The sequence below is a fragment of the Scaptodrosophila lebanonensis genome, unplaced genomic scaffold (assembly GCF_003285725.1).
Source record: "Scaptodrosophila lebanonensis strain 11010-0011.00,11010-0021.00 unplaced genomic scaffold, SlebRS2 tig00000001-arrow-pilon, whole genome shotgun sequence".
NCBI lineage: Eukaryota > Metazoa > Arthropoda > Insecta > Diptera > Drosophilidae > Scaptodrosophila > Scaptodrosophila lebanonensis.
This window is the reverse complement of record NW_022060529.1, coordinates 4761471-4782377: the sequence shown is the minus strand read 5'-3', so window position 1 is coordinate 4782377 and position 20907 is coordinate 4761471. Positions and strand designations below refer to the sequence as shown.

Here is a 20907-nt window from a genome sequence, read left to right as displayed (position 1 = left end):
CTTCGTGTCTATGGAAATGGTTCTTAGGGTATATTTCTCACTCTCTGCTCTACAGAAATACATACGAGTGCATGTTGGTACTCTAAAAGTTGGTCAAAACGGTTGGCTTAAATGTCTTATCTGTGATGTGATAACTAACGCAATTGTTGCCGGGCGGCTACTCTTCACCACTGACTACCTTTTCCACCTCCTCCCACCGCCCGCTCCATGGCCAAAAAAAAAATGTTGTTTTGTCCGCTTTCTCAGCGCGTGCGCGGCTCTCGCTCTGTTACCAAAACATTTCTGTACATGGCATTATTGTTGTTGTTGTTGTTGTTGTAGTTGTAGTTGACTTTGTTCATGCTGAGTGGCTGGCTCAGTCTCAGATCGGCTCACTTTACAGTATCTTTGCTGACTTTGCATTTGTTTTAGCTGTTGTTGTTTTTGAATTAGTTGTTGTTGTTGCTTTTTTTTGCTATTTCCCACTCACTCACTCACTAGCTCGCTCTACAGCTCACCTTCTCTGCCTGCCGACTAGTATCTCTCGACGTTCGCTTGGCTTTTGAGCTGATTATTTTATGTTCCGATTTCCATTACGTGTTTCGTTTGCCATACAACCACGTCTTGGGCTTGCTGTTGCTATTGTTGTTGCTGTGTTTGTTTTTGCTTTTTTTTTTTTTTTTTTTGCTTTGCTGTTGGTTTTCTTAGCATTCAGCTGTATTAAAAATTTCCTCATGCCGAAACGCTCAGTCAGACTTGAGCGTGCGGCGGCATTGGCAGCAACCTGAAATTATACCGCGCTATCCATAAAAAGTTATTCGCTAAACAATATTTGTGTGCTTAACAATTTTTTGGTTAGTGTAAGTTGCACAAATCGAAATACAAAAAATAGTAATCCAAATACAAAACTTAATAGCAGATCAAAAATAAATAAAACTACTGAAACAATTGTAATTTGAAAAAGAAAAAAAACACACAAAAAGTTTGATTGCCAAATACACGATATACGCAAACGGAAATGTTTTGAGTTTCTGACGCACATTTGCGGCAACTCTGTACAACAGAAAAAATTAAAGGGCAAGCAGAGAAACAAATCTAACAAATGTAGTCTATATATGCAGATGTACTTGTATGTGCGAAAAAATGTGTGAAAATCAAAAAAGTGCCGTTTGTAAAATCTAATTTGTTTGTCCTGCTATTGACACGCTGCGTTTTCACTTTCCGACAACGGTTTTCAATTGCCTGTGTGTTTAGTAGCTGCTGTTGTTATTGTTGTTGTTGTTATTGTTGTTGTTTTGCTTTTTGTCTTTGCCTGTTTCTGCGGGTGTGTGTGTGTGTGCGTGCTTTGTGTGTGTATAAAGTTTTTCGCGACGTAACGGTGAGTAATTTTTCACGTTTTCCCAAGCCTGTGCGTTTTTTCTTGTTTATGCTGGAAATTTCATTGGCGTGGAGTGTTTTCGAATCAGTTTGTTATTTGTTGTTATTATTTTCGACTTTTGTTGGCTCTTTTGAAGGTAACACAAAGCGCTACAAATCATGTTATTACACCAATTTGCAATATTGTCGCAATTTTGACAAGATGACACAGCATTTATACTTAGTATTTTTTTCGTTTGCAAGCTCTTCTATCTTCTCTCCATATGTATATTAAATAATTCAATAAATTATTAGTAGATGGATAAACCGGTTGGCAGACAAACCACGTTTTATCATTTCTTTTGACTCGCCAATGCGACAATAAACTTTATACATACATAAATATATAAGTATATATATACAAATATGCACATGCCAAAATTAAAATGCTTTGATCAAAAAACCAAGAGTAATGGACAGCAAAGCCTAAGTATAGGTACGTATGTGAAATGAAGCTAGGCTGCAGGTTTTAAGCGTAGTCTCTACAAGTAGATCTAGATATTTATGTGTATTGGTAATGGCTTTTGATCAGAAATCCCTTTTGCGAGTCAAGCACCAGGCACGTTTGTTGCCTCAGTCTTTTGATTCTATAGCACTTTTGTGCCGCCACTTGTTGACATTGAGCAAACAATTATAAAGCTCAACAGCATTTTATTGAACTCAGTTTGGGTTTCAATGTTAAGGTCCAATAAAACGAAAAATGCTAATGCCAAGCACTACGTACAGCAGAAGACCCAACCCAAAAAGTTAAGTGCGCTGTGCTTTTTATTGTACTCGTATGCGTGCGTATGCCGATTTGAATGGGAAACCAAAAAAGCATAAGCTTTTTTTTGCTGTTATTTTTTTTTTTTAATTTTTTTACTTGCTATTTGACAGACAGGCGTTCCATTGATTTGCCAGCTCTTTACGCATTTACCTGCCTTTACATAGACATCAAGTTCAAGTCACGCTGCGCATAAGCAATTGATTTGTTACACATTTTGTGGCTAAGGCGGAAGTGTGCGGCGTTAAAAGGCCCACAAAATTAAATAACAGCGGTCCAAATCTATAAAAATATACACTTCTCTTTTTTGTATAAAATTCAATAAAAAATAAGCCCATACTCATTCATAAAATAGAAAGTGGCACATGTGCCGAGGCAAGGCCATACTATTACATAGTATATTGAGTTCGTCACAGCGGTTTTTTTTGCCATTTTTATCCAAAGCTCATTTGCAGACGTCACATTACGCTGTAGGCTAACTTTTTATTATTGTTGCTCCAGCTATAGTTATATCTATTGTTGTTTACGAAATGGGTCAAACTGTCATATATTAGCTGAAAGAAATTTCAAAATATTTAATATGCATAAACGGTTTTGCTCCCCAGCGTGCTCTTGCTTACTAAAAGACTCACACACATACAAGTACACTCCTATATGCATATACATATATGTGCACACATACATATAGTATGTATAGTAGATAGACAACAACCAGACTCAGTAACATTCGCATTTCGTTGTATAAAATTAGCAAACGAAACGAAAACCTAGCGAAATTATGCAAATCTTTTAAATAAGTGTAGCTATCCGTATGTATATATTTATCTATCCACTTATTTATATATTTATACTATAAAGTATATACTTGTATGTATTGGCTGCTTACTTGTCAAGCTTCAAAAGCAACAACAAAAATATATAGGCAGACCTGCACAAAGCAGAAAATAAATATTGTGCAAAAATAGGGAAAAATAAACTGAAACATCTGCGAAATCCCTACGCTTCATTGCGCTTAGCAACCACATACGCACATACGTGTATATACCAAAGTTACCTCCATGTCTCCAGTGAAGTATATATGTATGTTTAAAACTTACTTATATAATCATTGGCATGCATAGACGAACGTCAACATAGATGGGAATTCTATTTGAGTTTATTGTGAAGCGAGGGGGAAAACGATTAAAAGCAGGAAGAGCAAGTTATTTTGCACAGAAATACATAATTTGGAATTCTCACAAAAGATTCTCCAGGAATTAACATATTATATACTTATTTATAAAATGCAACTCATATTTCTAGTTAAATCGAACAATAGACATCGAAATTTACGAATTAGGCGTTGAAAAGCAATTCTTGTATAAATCCGAGTATACTCTGAACATTTTTAATTTGTTCACTTTAACAATTATAACTCTATTTTATTTGAAACTTTTAATATGCAATGTAATGTTTGAGATAAATACTGGTACCTAACATTTTCTTTAGCGATTGAATTGCAGCCATGATTTACTCGAGAATAGAATTTGTTTTTCTTAAGAAAAATTGGTTTTAAATTCATTTCTATGCTGAAATACAAAATGAATAATTAAGACCAGCACATAGTATAGATTAATACTACAAATTCGCAATCGTTTTCCTTTGTTTTTAGTTCCACTAATTCAAAAACACCTGTCTTGTGAAATGTATCCGCATTATATAGTTTCATCTGAATCGGAAGCTAGCAAAAAGCTGAATATATTTAATTAGTTGTTAGACTTCCTCATATTTAGAATATTGCATACTGATTCTTAAGTTAGGCAAAATAAAAGAGATACAAAAAATACAAACCATTTGCACGCTGCAACCTTTTGAAAACCAAGTTCTTTATTAACTTTTCAAACCAGCCATCCATTTGAGGTAATTCATCAAAATATGTAAAAGAAAATATTCTATGGCTTACCTATCGAAGAATATTTACAATTTTGAACAGGTTCAATGACTTGCGATAATGCGAATTTGATGTTGACGGCAGACAATTTGTTATCAAAGGTATAATACCTTCGTTGTCATTAACATTTGCCAGACAAAAATAGAAACCAAAATGGCGTTGATGTTTCAGGAAATGAAATGCAAATCTATACAAAATATTGAATGTCAGAGAGCCAAGACCTAGTCCAAGTCAAACCAGTTCTCAGAAAAGGTAAATTAAAGGCGAAGAATTCGTAAATCAAAGAGCGTTATACTCTTTCTAGTTGTTGGACAAACACGTGAAACGCAAACCTACATACATTTGGCTTTATTGAATATAAAAATGTACTGTTTGTGACATAATTAATGACGAAACAAACACGAGTGTGCGTTGAGGGTCGACATTATGTCTGAAGCTGTGCAATTTGCATAATAAATTATACTGACCAGACCTGAAAGACATATAGTATTTCATTTTAGATGATATGTGCCACGCTCAGCAATGAAAGTCTCAATTAGGAGCTGCATACGCAACACCTTGAAAGGTCCAATGGTTGCCAATTAGCAAAAGCTGTTGAGTCATTACAATTTGGCTGTCAATTTGTAAGAAAACTGAAAATCAAGCGAAGGTCCCATATAGCTGCTAATTGCCTTTAATATTTACTAAAGTCCACACATCTTGGACCCACAAATTTTGATCAATATTAAAATCAAGGCAAGAAAGTCATGATTTTCAGCATGATTTTCAATTAACGCACCCGTATTAAATTAGCGGACACAAATATCGTACGATATTGGCAAATATCAACGGTATTTGTAGCTATACATACATACATGGATATTACCTTTGTATGTATAACGATAGACACGTAAAAGATCAATCGTACGTGACCGTGACCGTGCATTTTAAGTTTTGTTTTTGTATTTTTGTGTCTTGTACCAAATGAAAAATCAAATGCTTAACACCTTGTCGGCGATGCCAGCAACCGCAACCACAATACAATGCCCAATAGGTAAATTCCAAATATTTTCGGCACTCAAGTTGAGTTACTTTACTTGGCCTTGACACAAATAACAAAACATCAAACAAGCTGCAGTGGGAGGGGGACCAAAAAACCAAAAACAAAATCAAAATTAATCTCTACATACAACTCTATACGCATTTTTTTTACCATACTTACATCTTTTTAGATCTCTGTATAGGCGCTGACTACTTACATTACACTCGTTGTCTTTTATTTTTGTATCTCACGGATATGCGCGTCATTTGTTTGGATGACTACGCATACTTTTGCTTTTAAGCGGTCGCTTTTGTGTCTGTCTGGGCGTGTAGGAAACGAGCAAAATCTTAAGCTTACCGCTTGAACTGTGGTCTTTAAAAGCACTACAAGTTTCATTGGCATGAGTGTGTGTGTGAGAGTGTGCGTGTGTGAGTGTGTGTGTGTGTGTGTAGGCGGTAGTACCGCAATTGTTGCAGAATTGCTGAAAATTAAACAAACAAAAAAATATTATTAATCATTTGTAGAAAGATCCGTTAATAAGCTTGTCATCTCAAATCAGGTATCTCGTTTTGATACAAGCTTTTGCTCTCCTAACGTGGTCTTCCCTAAAACCTATGCAAATTGATATTTAACAGAAGCGAAAAGTGTGCCATTTAAGAAGTAAACAATGCAGAGTATCGTCACTATAGGAGTGACGCCTTATTATTAGTTACACAACTTCAAGGAATTCTGAAATTATTGACACAATTGATAGTGAAAATAGAAATTCCAAAAGCTTTGGCTATGCATAACATTTTTTTGTTTTTATACCCTGTACCCCTAGGGTAAAAAGGGTATATTAGATTTGTGCAAAGTATGTAACATGCAGAAGGAAGCATCTCTGACCCCATAAAGTATATATATTCTTGATCAGCATGACCAGAGAAATCGATCTAGACATGTCCATCCGTCCGTCCGTCTGTCCATCCGTCTGTCCGTCCGTCTGTCCGTCCGTCTGTCCGTCCGTCCGTCTGGATGAACGCAAGGATCTCAGAAACTATAAAAGCTAGAATAACCAAAGTTGGCATCCAGATTCTCGTAGGTCCGAGTAAGGACGAGTTTATTTTATTTTTTTAATTTTCCCCCCCTTCCCCCGCTACAGAATTTCGTCAATAGCGTCCACATTTCAAATGCTACCTAAACCACGCACATAATTTCTATATAATTATCTACTGTTGTTTAAAATTTTATCAAATTCGATCAATTCTAAGAAAAGTTATTAGCGAAAAAAATTCTCGCCAGTACAACCCCCACAAACTGCAGCAAAAAGTTCGCTCTACTTCTTCCTCTTTTTGCGGCTGCTATGGACGCATAGAACTCAGTGACGGAAGTTTACCTGGGTACAGGGTATTACACTGTCGGGCTTGCTCGACTGTAGCGTTCTCTCTTGTTTTTATTTAGAACATCAACAATAGTTCTGTCGATATCCTTATAACCCTCCCATAAAGTCCAAAAAGTTAAACTCTGCCTATTACCGATATTCAGCCAATTATAGTAAGATATCCATATCGTCTTTAGGTGGAGAACAAAAATTACATGCAATCCAGCTAAGCTGTTGTGTTGCTCCTTTTCCCCCGAAATCTGAATGTGTGTAATAAAAGAGGGCGCGGCAGACTCCATGTGAAATCCATCTTAGTGCTTCCTTCCGGATCTAAGTAATCTTTGGCTCTAAAGAGATATGTGTAGAATGTAGCTCCAACTCCAAAACTCTTCGTTTGGACTATTATTGTGTGCGCTGTCAGGTGTTGTGAGTTATTTACATTATTCAGGAAAAATCATATATTAACAAAACAGATTCGGGGACTGCAGCATTAAAAAGAAACAACAATCAAAGCAGACCCCATCCGTCCGTAGCCATTGACTGAGATTAGGCGAAGTAGAGATAGAGAGATTCTAGCCCCTTTAAAAAAATCAGGTGATATATTTATATATATATATATATATATATGTCTTTCTTTATTCAAATCAATCTGTTTAGCTTGTCTTGCGTCAATGGCCGAATGTGAATGCGATTCTCATCATCGCCTACTCGAAATGTGACTCTTGAAAATGGTTTATTTCGTTTGTTTATTGTGCGTCTTTGTCTTCTTCCTGGTACATCAGTAGATGGACTTGCTGATCATGCCGCTCTTGAAGCTCTCCCACTGATCGCAAACTGTGGGACGAGAATATCCTGTGTACTCGCTGTGCGGCGTGTTGCGAGGCACAATCCTTAACCGTTCCGAGAAGCTTTGAACCGGTACGCGCATGCGTTTGAGAGCCTTCGACTGGACGGTCATGCGATAACGTGGCGGTTTTACTTTCGGGGCTTCATCACGCTCCTCAGCTGCGTCCTCGAAGTCATTTGAGCGGGATCGCTTGCCTTTGTTGAAACGTTTGTGCCACCACTGTGGCATTCCATTCCAGGACATTTTCTTGCGCGGCGGCTGATGCGGCAATTCCATATCTATTAGCTCAACCTCATCATCATCAGGTACAGGATTGCGCCACATCTTTTGTGGCATTGGCATTTTGATTTGCGATTGCTGGACCTTGGCGTCGGCCACTGAGGATCGTCTACGCTTGTGCCCATCAGTTAAGTCGTAAGCCAGCTGGTATTGCTTCTCCATGCTGGTGAGTTTGCGGCTCGCACGCCTTTTAACGCGCATATCGTAGGATGGGGGCTTAATGCCGTTTGTTCGCCACATAGCCCGTTCCTCCAGTGCCTTGGGGGCAAGATCAAGGCGGGCAGCCTGTTGCAATGACGCAGTCTGGAACCGACGTCGACTGCCATCGTATGGATGCGGTGGACGCACGAGACCGGGTTGTTGAGCATCTGTTTTGCCATATCCTGACGATGGTTCTGCATCAGACATCTCCTCTTCAGTCTTGAACATGCGGCGCTCGTCAGGGCACGTTTGCCACGAATGCCAATACTGAGCTTCAGTTTCTTGTTGGCTTACATTGTCCTTCATTCTGCCCTCCGGTGCGGAGTCTCCCTCAGCCCTAGGAAATTTATAGCCGCGACGGCTCTTTTGAAGCTCGCGCTCCTGTCTTTTCAGTTCCTTCAAGCGCTGGGCTCGACGCCTACGACTGTATTCCTCAGCAGCCTTATCATCACCCTGGCCGCGTCTATTCTTGCCACCACCAGCACCACCACCATGATGGAGGTGTATCTTCTCTGCGGCATAAAGAGGATTTTTTAACTGATATATAACACCGGGCGCATTGATCTCCCGCTTCGGTTCGGGACGATTCAGCCACTTGCGCTTGTTCTCCTCGATGATGCGTTCCTGCATCTGGCGATGCTGGATGCTACCTTGCTTCGTGGGACGTCGTCGCATCTCTACATCCTGAAACGAGTTAAAGTAGTCCGTCGACTTCTGCGAAGCTGTCGGCTGTTCGGCCATCTGAACTTCACGATTGCGACGAGCCGTTTCCTCGAAGTCGTATCGACGCTGTGCCTCCCTGCGGACGCGCTCCTCGTTCCGCTGCTGCGCAGCAACGGCCCGATCATCATAGCGTCCCTCATCGCCTTCCGCATTGCCCAAGCGATAGCCCGACGGAGTGTAGTACTTGTCGTCGTATCGCGGTTGCGTCTGCGCATAGTCAGGCCTCTCATAAGCCGTATCCATGCCCGATTGTGTGCGACTTGTCTTCGGGTCGCGCCAATTATAGCGATCATCATGCACCTCGCGTTTCGAACGGAAGCCCTGATAGATGCGGCACCTGCGATCGAAACCTTCGCACGTCCAGGCACAGCTTGGACCGCAATGCGAAATACATCGTCGTGCGAATATCTGCTGCGAGGCGCGCTCGCGTAGCAATCGCATACAATGAGACAGACACTTAACCACTTTCATTTTTGGTAAATAAGTAGCGGAAATTCACTAACAATTTTGATTGTTTTGTTTCAAAAATGTGAGCACAGCTATAATTTTGATGTTTTTAATTCAAATTTTGAAATGAAATATTTTTGGTTATATTTTTGATGACGACAGGACGTTACCCAGCAAAGAATTGGGCTACACTCCCGAACCTCTTGAAGTTTGGCAGACACATATATCGTAGCATGCTCGGTTCACCAAAAAAATGTTTGAACACTTTTAATACAAATAAGATTTAACAACTGAAAACCTAATTTATGAGGGTTTTTAGTAGCAATTCATTTGTATAATGCACTTCCGTAGCCGTCAATGATATTGAAACAAGTTTCTACCGAAACCGCTACACACAGTGGTAAGAAAGCAGCGACAAAGTGTGCAAAGTGTACACTTTAAAATACATTTCCGACACTGTTGCTCAAAAAGTGTTAAAAATGCTAATTGGATACTAAAATAACTGATGAGCTATAGGGTGTTTTGCTTGTTCATTTCCAATGTAACTGGTTCCTGACCGAATAATTAAAGGTAAATGGGTTACCTACATACATACTTGGCTCGAAATAATCCGTTATTGTAGATGTAAGCGATTAATGAATAGTTAACGACTTGAACTCAATTGAAACATTTCGTTTTCCCAAGAAGTTTCGTTGTTTCGAGGCATTCTGTATGGCCACATTTTGTAAAATACATTTATACTTGAAGTTGTTGCAAGGCAGAGCAAGGCAAAAATTGTACTCATTGCCTGAAAAATATACAAGATATGGTTATTGGCTACTGACTTCTATTTTGATTGTTTTTGTAATTTGTTGTTTATATTTATTTTTGTATTTTTATTTTTTTTTCATAAAATTGTGGCAAATAGAGCGGAAATTTAATTAAGAGAGATACATTTTATGGGTTTGAGTTGCGATAAATCCCTTCTTACTTGATTATCTAGCCTTACCTACACACTTATAAATAAAGGAAAAATCTGATTTGTCCCAAAATTGGGATTTTTTTGTTGTGGCGCCATTTAAGTTAAATGGTTCGCTCGGAAATACCTTACCAGTAGCATCAAATACCATGCTTTTTAATTTAAAGTCAAATGTGCATAGTAAATGAACGTTTATATTTTCTATTTTTTCTGATGAATTGTTGTATGAACAGTATATCATAAAATTCACGCAAATATTAATCTGCCCCACGGTGCTCAGACGGCGAATCAACTTGACACACTGAACGTGACACACAGACGCTGCAAGTGTGGTGTTCGTTGTTGCCAGCAACACTTTTAATTGCCCTTGAGACGAAAAACCCATTTTGCGCCCTGTCCATCGCTGATGTAATTCAAAGAGATAAAAAATACTCGTAAAAAAAAAGAAATCAAACAACAAATACTATACCAAATAATGTAGACCTCGTAAGTTTCACTTCAGATACATTTGTGTGTCATCATCAGTTCGACGCGAAAGTGTGGAAGCTATAATTTGCTTTGGCAGCCATTCTGATTTATAAAATGTTTTCACCCCAATCCTGCGGTCCAAAAAGTACGAATTTCTCGGAGTGGAAGGCTTACCTTTTAGCAGCAGCTAATGAAACACTTCAAGATTGTTACCCAGAACATGCCTGCTTGGCAACAAAGAGTCAACATATTGGTCAACAAGTATCTGCAAGGACTCATCCTAATCCGGTCTTCTGTATTGAAAAGTGACTTATAAAAGGGAAAAGTGCAAATTTTCCAATTGTATTTTTATTGACTCACGATACTTTATAACTTATGACAAATATTTCGTTCTTTTGCTTACAGACCGCTTTAAGAACCAGCAGCAAATTGGCGCCACCCACTAATCTCGAGCCCTATAATATGGCTGTCATAACGGAACATGGCAGCGGCCGCAGCAACAGCACGAGCGGCATCAACGGCATCAACGGCAACGGCGAGGATGCGCTGGCGAACACGCTGAAGGCGCATCAGGGGCTGAGTGGTCGGCATATTAGCAATGCGCTGACCGTGCCTGAGTTCTTTGCACACAAAAATATTTTCATAACTGGCGGCACAGGCTTCCTTGGCACTGTGCTGATCGAGGCACTGCTGGACACACATCCGGATATTGGCACCATCTACGTACTAGTCAGAGGCAAGCGTAAATTCGATCCAAACGAACGCATAAATCGCTTGCTGCAAAAGCCGGTAAGTACGAAAGACTTGGGCAACGAACTTGTGCCTTTCGCTAGGACAGATCTCGTTCCCATATACTGAATACGTAGCATTAGTACTACCGTTTCAGACACGCTCCGTGTTTAAGTATTTCATGCTCTGGGGCGACCTCACATATCGTTGTTAACATTTGTGACACCGGCTCTTATTAAAGACACATACATTGTTATTACAACGCGTTAATTTGTTGGGCTATTTGCTTGGCTCATTATTTTTTTAAATCCGCATTATGGGACAACGTTTTTGCTGTTACCACATGCCCGTCCGTAGGCTAAGACATTTTTTTCTAATTATATTTTTAAACGCATTTTTAATGGCGCTTTAAAATTTGTTTGCCTTTTCCCCGTTGTCATACCAATTTCTTACTTAAGGGCCACAGCAAATGATGCATAATTATGGTGGCCCAGTCTTGTGGATATTGTTTTTTCGTACTTAACGCAGAGAGTGTGGGTGCTGCACTCAAATATTTAACAATTGCCGCGTACACATATTGTCATATTCGATTAACACGCTCACACCTGGTGTGCTGCCGTTGCAGATCTTTCAGAAGTACAATGAGAAGACGCTCGCCAAAGTGGTGCCGGTTGTGGGCGAGTTAAGTGAACCGAACTTTGGCTTCAGCGCCGATATACTGCAGGAGCTGATCGAACGGGTCAATGTGATATATCACAGTGCGGCGACCATTAAGTTCAGCTCACCGCTGCGAACGGCCATCAAGACAAATCTGACGGGTACGATGCGTACCATTGAACTGGCCAAGCAATTGAAACAACTGGCCGCCTACATCTATTGCTCCACGGCCTTCTGCAATAGCAACAATCGCGGCCTCATTTCCGAGGAAGTCTACAAGTCACAATTCGACCCATACGAGATGATGAAAATGGCGGAAGACGATGAGGCTTGGGTGGACTTTACGGAGCAAAAGTGCCGAGGCTATATTCGTGATCACCCCAATACGTATACGTTTACGAAGAATCTGTCCGAGAATTTGCTCATGGCAGAAATGGCCGGTCTCCCGGCAGCCATAGTTAGGCCATCAATAGGTGAGTCGACAAGCACACTCTACTTACAAATTAGCATCCATGTGTGATCGATCCTTCATACAGTTTACGGCACATTGGAGCATCCCATGAAGGGCTGGGTGGGCAACGCCAATTCTGGGCACTTGGGCTTCCTGGCCGGCTTCGTCAAGGGCATTTTTCGGACAATGTGCGGGCGTGCCAATGCTATTATAGACATCATTCCGTGCGATTATGTAATCAATTCATCGCTGGTCATGGGCTGGTATGTGGGCACCCGGCCATTGGACCAGCCCGAGGTTATACACTGCACCTCCGGCGAGGTCAATCCACTGACTCTGGCGCAGTTTTGCAACATTATCAACGACAGCGTGGAGCGTCATCCACCGAATAACTTTGTGTGGAAGCCATCGGCGAAACTCCGCAATGGCTGGCGGTACAATCTATTCTTCTATCTGTTCCACCTTTTGCCCGCTATGGTCTTCATCATACCGGAGAAGCTCTTTGGCATTGGCATGCCGCAGCACACGTAAGTACAACTGCAATAATCTGTTTACTATATACAAGTACTGCATCAGTGTTCAGACAATTGACCAATTGACCAATTGACCAACATTTTCATTTGTTGCAGGGCTTACGAGTATATGCGCGTCTTTCAGAAGGGCACCAAAGCTTTCGACTATTTTCTTGACAAAGATTTTCGGTACTCACTCAAGAATGCGTTGCGCATCTCATCGATCATGCATGACACCGATCGCAAGCGCTATAATTTCGATGCTAGTCACTGCGATTGGTCGGAGTTCATCGATCGTTGCCTAATTGGCATTCGACGCTTTTATTTCAAGGAATCGGCGCTGACCACACAATGGCATCGCAACTACTGGAAGGTGTAAGTGTCTAGCTCTCACATCATCTTTGTATTTATTTCATGCTCAATGCTCCCCCAATCTTCTCCTTCACAGCTTCAATGTTCTCTACTACTTGGGCTACGTTGTCATTTTTGGAGTCCTGTACTTTGCGCTAACTCCATTCCTGGGCGTGCAAGTCGGCTTGTCACTGTCTCTGCTCATCTGGGGATTTCTGGTCTGGTTGTAATCCAAAACAAATAAGCACCGCATCCGCACCTTCTTCATTTATTCTCCGCGTTGTCATCGTCATAGGTTGCCTGTCTTCTCCATGTAGATTTTTCTTCTTAGTAGGGTATTATGTATTTTACTTTAAGTCTTCACTCGAGTACAAGTCAGTTCAATACGCGCTATGTATTCATACGATAATTATGTGCATAATTGTTCAACTACTAAAGCCAATTTGTTTTTCAATAAAAGATCTACTACAAGGCAATGCAAATTAGCCCAAAACGTAGTTAAATTGTGTAGCGTAGTCACATTAACTAAACGAATAAACAATACCTAAATAGTACTACATAAATAAATCCATACAAGTACATAGGAAATAGTCAACGTTTGTGCACTTATAGAATACGATTGTAAACGTAAACGCTAAATAAATAATAAATAAAATATGTATCTATTATTGAAATAAATAAATAAATTTTAAGAAATAGGTCTTTGTGCTCTTCTTTCTTTTTTCTATTTGAGAATTTGTCAAAAACGTAAAATGTATTCAGAATCTAAATATAACTTTGAGCTTCAAAATAAAATAAACGAACTAAGGGCTACCTTAGTCTCTGTTCCTGTTCTTCTTCATTCTTGATACGCAGTTTGGATACAAAAGCTAGAAATGCTGTTTTTAACTAAATGACATCTATATTGAAAAGAAGCGTCCACCAAAAAGATTCGTCGATGCAAAAATGAGACTATAACTACCTATGTGACTGTGCGAGAAACAGGCGGACTGGGCCACAACTAATATTATTTCCTTTAATATGTAAGCTACAGTTATTCCTTAATGGGATACAAATATACAAACACAATATAAACACTAACTTCACAACTGCCTGTTATAACCAGGTTTTTGGCATGGGTGGTTACCAAGCAGTGAGTTGGATTTCAGAAATTCTACGTCACTATCCTTCTCAGATATTGCAGTTGGTAGGTCTGCTCTTGCTTTAGCCAGATTTTCTGTCTGTATTTTAAAAAGTTAGTTGTCTAGAAGCTCTGCTGCCTTCCTTATGGCGAAAACTTGCACCTGAAAGATGTTGCAAAAATCGGGCAATTTCTACAGCTGCTTCAGCTTATAATAACCTGTATAGCCCCCAGAACAGTCAACCGATTTTAAGTCTTAATACATATTGTGAAGCTGCGTTACTTACTTTCCTTTGCCTAATGACCATTTTGATAGGTGCAGCCAATTAAAAGCTGGAAATAAGCTGTTATATCGAACTGTTATGGAATATTCTAAAAACTACTATTGCACGAAATTATTTATAGCCAACATTTAATTAACTTTAAGTGTCATATCAATTTTGAGATTGGTCGCCAGCATTAACATTTTGAAATAACCCCAAAAGTTTACAGAAATGTTGTTCGTAGCCAGGGCTACAAAATACCAAATGAAAAAGTTTCCCATTTATGTATGCCTAAAAGTATGCAATTATTTATTAGCACTATTTACTTAAGCTTCTATACTTAGCAGACTAAAAGTACATGTACTTATTGTTTTATCGTTTTACTTTTATTTTGTAAATGTACAAAAACAATTTTCAATAATTTATAATAAATTCATGTACAAATACTAGTGGCAAAATTAATAAACTTACTCACCAACAAACTATACCGAAATTCTACATATCTAACCTTCTTCGCAAATAGGGTGCTAACGCCAAAAGATTAAAATTAAGATATACAATTTTCTTGTAATTTCTTAGCTTCTACATTTAAATAGATATATGTAACGCATTTATTTTATTACTATCTGATTTTATAAAGTTAAATGAAAATGTTGTTGTTTATTTCGCTACCAAGTTTGAGATTCCTATGATGGTTTACAAGAGCCTATTGGCGTACTAACTCTTATGTTTGTGAAATAAGCAGCATCGCGATGATCCTCATTAAAATTCTCTACAACATGATGAGCTGCGTGGTTTGTTTGCACCCCTTCTAGTGGACGCCACTGCATAACTGGTTTCCCGCATGATGATCATCGAGATTGTGACCAGCGGACAGAGTTGACGACTCGCTGCTCGTCGAACAGTTTAGCTTCGGCCGGCAAACGCTTGAGTTGTGATCGCGCGGCAGCACAGAGTTTTGGATAAGCAGAGCAGCTACAATCACACATACACACGTACATATACATATGTACACATCTCCACAGGCGCGTAACTGTTAAGAATACATACATACATATGTGCATATATTGTACATAGATACATGAGCAAACACACATACACACACGCATGTGTATACTTTGTTTACTACTTCGTAGCAGCAAACAACAACAGAGTGAGGAAAGAGGCGAAGAATTAGACAGCTTTGCAGCAAATGTCTAAGAAATCCAAAAACAAAAACGAAAAGAGAAATTTTTGATATTCTGTGTGGACGAGTAGAAAAGAACTGGAAACGGATAAATTGACAAATAAAAAAATAAACTTGTTTTAATATTGGATTTGTGGCCAAGCGTACTTCAAACGTAGCTTTTAAAATGAGCAGGTAAGTGTGAAAATTAAATTTAACATAAAATGTGTGCAGTTGTGTGCTTGGTTGAATAAGGGCGATCAATACTAGATACTTGGGTCCAGCGGTGCTCATTGAACAGAGCGCTGTATTTATTTTTATTTATCTCTTTGGACTCGCAATTTGTGGTTCAAAGGTGAGCGGCATTCGAGTAGGGGCAAGCGCTAAGGCGTCGCATGGGGGGTGGTGGGTATTACAAGGGTGTCTCCCTAATTGCAACTTCAAATGCAATTTGTAATTGCTGTGTGTGCATACCGAGCCAACCCAGTTGATTATTGTATTTATGAGCGTTGACTGACAGACCTACAAACGCCCTTTAAGCCTTCACTTCATTTCCCCCCTTTTAGTTTACATTGCGCGCTACGGTTATTTTATTCGATCAGAGTGAGCTTAATATTACCTGTTGACAAACTGGTTATGCGTACTACATACATATACATGTACCCTACTAACCCGGTGGCCCTGTCTAGACCAACTACGTTGGAGACGTTATGGAAAAGTACTGAATGGACCGAAATGCTAAACAAAACTAAATCACTTGTGATATAAATTCTACACCCATCTATAAAAGGGCTTTTGGAAGCTACCTTACATTTATGTACTCTTCACCTAATTTTCAATAAATAGACATAAATATATAAGGTCTTATATCCTTACAGCAGCATATACAAACAATAAATTTTTCTTCAATTTAAACTCTCCTATTTTGTGTTTTTTAACACCGTTCACAATAAATTCTGTTTTCGAAATCTTTCTTCTCACTATATTATAGCGTTCTTCTTCCAATCACATCTGATTTTCATCATACTATATAGCTAGCAGTAATAGAAACGATTGGTGCAATGGCATACTCATCATATATAGTAAGTAGATACTAAATATAGAAATCAAGAAGGAATAGTCATTGGAAATAATTTGATTGCATTCCTCTATATTCTTCAACGTGCAATCACGACTAATGAACTACACTTATAAATTGTTCACACTTGAACAGACTTGGGTGCCACATGAGCGTAATCGTATAGCTATAAGATTCCCATAATTGCCGCAGATAAGACGTGCGCTACCGAAATTCGAAATCTAATCAAGGTAAAGCGCAAACCCCTTGGCACTCGCGATAAAAACACAATTTACTGCATAACTGTTGGCAAATCAAAAACTATGCACTGGTACGAAGTGAATAGTCAAAGGTTAGGAGTTGTGTAAAAGATTTGCAAATCGCTTTTCGCCAAAACGTCAGACAAAACAAATTAATGAAGATGTTAATAGATGCAAATATTTGCAACGTTGGCTAAATTATCAGTTCATGGAGGTTTTTAGTTTCTATTTTCTGCTTTCGAACAGCTTTTTCGATACAATATCGAACGCAAAAGAAATTAGTTTTCATTTCTTCTTTTTATTATTTTTTCTTTTTGTCGCTGTATGGTTTGGATTTTAGTTTTGTTGACCGACTTGCGACTTCTGCTATACTTCCTCGTTTAATTTGCAGTTGAGCGTAAAGTGAAAGCTCAATTTAGTATGACAGATAGCCAATAGCTACTAACGGCGAGCAGACCACAGCCAGCAGCCTGTCCATACGTTGAGAGCAGTTGAGAGCAGCCATGATGAAGCGAATTCGCATGCAGCTACAAAGCTGCAACACTTCAGTTGCACTGCTGCACTCAAGGGTCTGATGTGGCAAAAAGTGTTCATACTATATGTAAATATTTTGCAAGCTTCGCCTGCATGTTGCTTAATAAAACTCATTGATGGGCGCTCAGACAAACATTAAAATGACATTTGATTGTAAGAGTTGGTAAACAAAAAAGTGTTTTGTATTACTTTTTCGTTTTCTATGTATCTCTTACAATAATTGTGTAACACACGCGAGACCCACCAAGCTATGACACAAATTCCGCTTGTTCATTATAAAATCATTTGTACAGACATTATGAAACCTTGTTAATAGAAACTAGTCTTCATTAAGAGTGAAATGTTTGCGTCAACACCATCATTAAGTGCAGCACCTTTGAAAACAATCTTCATACAACAATGGTGGGTGATCAACATAATTAATATGCAGACAAAATCCAGTGGCAAGCGTAGTTTTCCCATTCAAGAACAGTGAAAAATATTGCTCCAAGTCATTTTCAAAGCATTTACTTTGATTTAAAGATAATTTTTATTTTATTACTACAGCTGGTGTTAATTTGCTAAATTGCAAATTAGACAATCAGCATTAATTTATAATCTTTGAAACGTGCTAAAAACAAAAGCACATCAAATTTATTCCACTAAATTAAATGCAGTTAATTTGAACGCCAATTCTGGTAACTACATTGAAATTATTTTTTAAAAATAAAATAAAATAAAATAAAATAAAATGCGAAAAGTAACCTTGGCACTCTCAGCTAGAATGATAGTTGAAGGAGATATTTTAGAGAATACGTTCTAAACCCTCCATACAATTCCACATTTTGTGAACAGATGTGGTAAAAGAGAAAGCGAAACACCTGCCAGAAATTTGAAAATTATCGCATCGTCTCTTATGTGTTCAAATTTAACGCTATCCATGGCTGCGAGTTACGCCCAAATAGATGTTGGTAGTGACATCAAAGCTGAACCCAAGCACATGGTCGCAATTTGGTTAAAAAGAAATAAATAAATAAACAAAGATTACAGGTGTGGTGAGCACTTAGAACTCACACTTGACACACAAACGGGTTTTAACCTTCAATTAGCCAAAATTGCGCAAAAGCAGCAAACGAGGTGCAGACCAGACCAGACCTGACCAGACCAAAGAGAGACACGTTGGCAGTCAGGGCAGCATTCCAAAAGAGGCGCGCATGCGCAGCTTCGTTTTCGGCGTGTTGTCGTAATCAAAGTCCGAAGCAGTCGATGGTGTAGGCAGCATCTCAGCTACTTGTATTTGAATTGGAGAAAGCGGTTTTTAATACCCATTCGCAGCGTAGGGCAGAATCTGTGAATAGTCGCATTAATTTTATTGAATAAAGCAATTAATTTAAAAATTGTACCATCACTTCACAGCTCACCCATTACTGCATTTTACGAGGGGCGTAATGTCTTTATTACCGGAGCCACGGGATTTGTGGGCGTTACCATTGTGGAAAAGCTGCTTCGCGATGTCCCCAACGTGGGCACACTGTACTTGCTTATGCGCGCAAAAAAGGGCAAGTCGGTGCAGGAGCGCCTGGAGGAGTTGAAGAAAAACTCGGTATTTGATCGCTTCAAGGAGCTAAAGCTGGAGGCGCGTCTTTCAAAGATTGTACCCATCGAGGGCGATGTTGGCTTGGATCATTTGGGTATTTCGCCCAAAGATCGTCAAACACTCATCGATAATGTTAATGTGGTCTTTCACTCCGCCGCCACATTGGATTTTTTCCAATCCCTCAAAGAGACCACAAACATAAATCTGCGTGGCACACGTCGGGTGGTTGAGTTATGCCAACAGCTGCGCCAATTAGATGCGCTCGTTCATGTATCTAGCGCTTATGTGAATGCATACATCACCGAGGTGGAGGAAAAGCTCTATCCATTGCCTGATGATCCAGAAAAAATTATACAGCTGTCCGAGACCTTAAGCGACGATGCTTTGAAGGAGCTGGAGCCGAAGTGGGTACCACGTCTATTCATGCACTGCAAAATACTAATGTTTACATCTTTTCAGATTGCTTAAGGATCATCCAAACACTTACACCTTCACCAAGCACTTAGCCGAGCATGAGGTGGCAAATACGGCCTCTCGTTTCCCCTGTGGCATTGTGCGGCCCAGCATGAGTAAGTTGCAACTACATTGCCAGTGTTTCTGATCGTTTATAACTTTTCTATGCGTTGCAGTTACGGCGGCGTGGAAGGAACCAATTCCAGGATGGACCATTTCCAAGAACGGCCCACAGGGTTTCTTCATGGGTGCCTCAAAGGGCATCTTGCGTCGTCTACCCTTAGATCCCAGCATTATTATGGACTATATACCAATTGATGTCGTTGTCAATGGCATCATAACCACTGGCTATTACGTCAACACGTTAAAGTAGGTGGCTTATTTACTGTCCGACCTCCAAATGTAACCTCTACCTGTCTTCGCAGAGCCAAAAATGGCGGTCGTCCTGCGGAGCTGCAAATCTTCCACTTAACATCGAGTACCTATAAACCATTCCGGTTTGAATTCCTGGCCGATAAGATCAACACCTACCTGCATGAATATCCGCTTAACAGCGCTGTTTGGTATCCAAATCTGCGCCTGGTCAAAAGCCTGTTTTTGTTTAGATTGAGCGCCATTCTATTTCACTTTATTCCTGGATTTTTCCTTGACTTGGTTACCAAAATTTCCGGCGGCAGACCAATGTGCGCATCTAAAACCCACAATTTCGATTTGAATAATTCATATTTGTAATCCACAGTTTAATGCGGCTGCACAAGAACGTATGGAACTCCCTCAACACTCTGGAACGTTTCATCTTCACGGAATGGCATTTCGACAGCAAACGTCTGCTGGCCCTGTCCAAAACTTTAGACATAGCCGATCGTAAGAAATTTTTCATCGATATTGGCGAGTTGGCTTGGGATGAATACTTTTCCAATACCATTATGGGCGTACGTCAGTACCTGAGCAAAGAATCTCCCAAGAATCTTGACAAAGCTCGCCGTAAGGACAAAATGTAGGAAACTATTCATTAAAACTAGAACTATTTTTTACTTACAGTTATTATTTTTCGTTTATAGCTTATTGGGCATGCACGTTGCGCTGCAGCTTCTTTTCTACTATGGCGTCTTCAAGCTCATAATTGCCGTTACGGGTATTACCAATGCCAAGGCAGCGCTTATCCTGCCCATCTTTTATTATTTGTTTGGACTTCTTTAGAGCGCGCAAATGTACATCTGGTAGTATATATTGATTTTAGTTACTTATTTAACAAAAAACTGTATGTTTCTCAGTGTTATTTATACATGTTTTTCGCAAGTTGTACACGGTTTGGTATTGAAATAAATATTAATTCTCAACTGTTTTTGCTTTTAATAGAGATGAGCTGAAATCATACATTATTCTT

The 20907-nt window shown here is 39.4% G+C and overlaps 3 protein-coding genes across 5 annotated transcripts; 2 read left to right on the top strand and 1 right to left on the bottom strand.

Moving 5' to 3' along the window:
- Window positions 1-737: 737 nt before the first annotated feature.
- On the top strand, window positions 738-13737 carry LOC115620240 (putative fatty acyl-CoA reductase CG8303). Of its 2 annotated transcripts, none has more exons than XM_030513391.1 (6): window positions 738-839; window positions 10798-11181; window positions 11747-12251; window positions 12315-12756; window positions 12859-13116; window positions 13190-13737. In XM_030513391.1, exons 2-6 carry the CDS (start codon window positions 10855-10857, stop codon window positions 13320-13322), a joined length of 1665 nt encoding a protein of 554 aa, XP_030369251.1. In that variant the 5' UTR covers window positions 738-839; window positions 10798-10854; the 3' UTR covers window positions 13323-13737. The 2 variants fall into 2 exon arrangements, with proteins under 2 accessions (XP_030369251.1, XP_030369259.1); XM_030513399.1 differs by having other exon boundaries at window positions 752-833; window positions 13190-13322.
- Window positions 7068-20344, bottom strand: LOC115620226. Of its 2 annotated transcripts, XM_030513379.1 has the most exons (3): window positions 20339-20344; window positions 8515-8518; window positions 7068-8473 (listed from the first exon to the last, which is right to left on the bottom strand). In XM_030513379.1, exon 3 carries the CDS (start codon window positions 8469-8471, stop codon window positions 7248-7250), a length of 1224 nt encoding a protein of 407 aa, XP_030369239.1. In that variant the 5' UTR covers window positions 8472-8473; window positions 8515-8518; window positions 20339-20344; the 3' UTR covers window positions 7068-7247. The 2 variants fall into 2 exon arrangements, with proteins under 2 accessions (XP_030369239.1, XP_030369231.1); XM_030513371.1 differs by lacking the exon at window positions 20339-20344 and having other exon boundaries at window positions 7068-9103.
- LOC115620256 (putative fatty acyl-CoA reductase CG8306) lies at window positions 15402-20860 on the top strand. Its single transcript, XM_030513410.1, has 7 exons — window positions 15402-15835; window positions 18887-19471; window positions 19527-19636; window positions 19697-19889; window positions 19946-20203; window positions 20260-20517; window positions 20582-20860. The coding sequence occupies exons 1-7, from the start codon at window positions 15828-15830 to the stop codon at window positions 20718-20720; spliced, it is 1551 nt and encodes a 516-aa protein (XP_030369270.1). The 5' UTR covers window positions 15402-15827; the 3' UTR covers window positions 20721-20860.
- The last annotated feature ends 47 nt before the right edge of the window (window positions 20861-20907 follow it).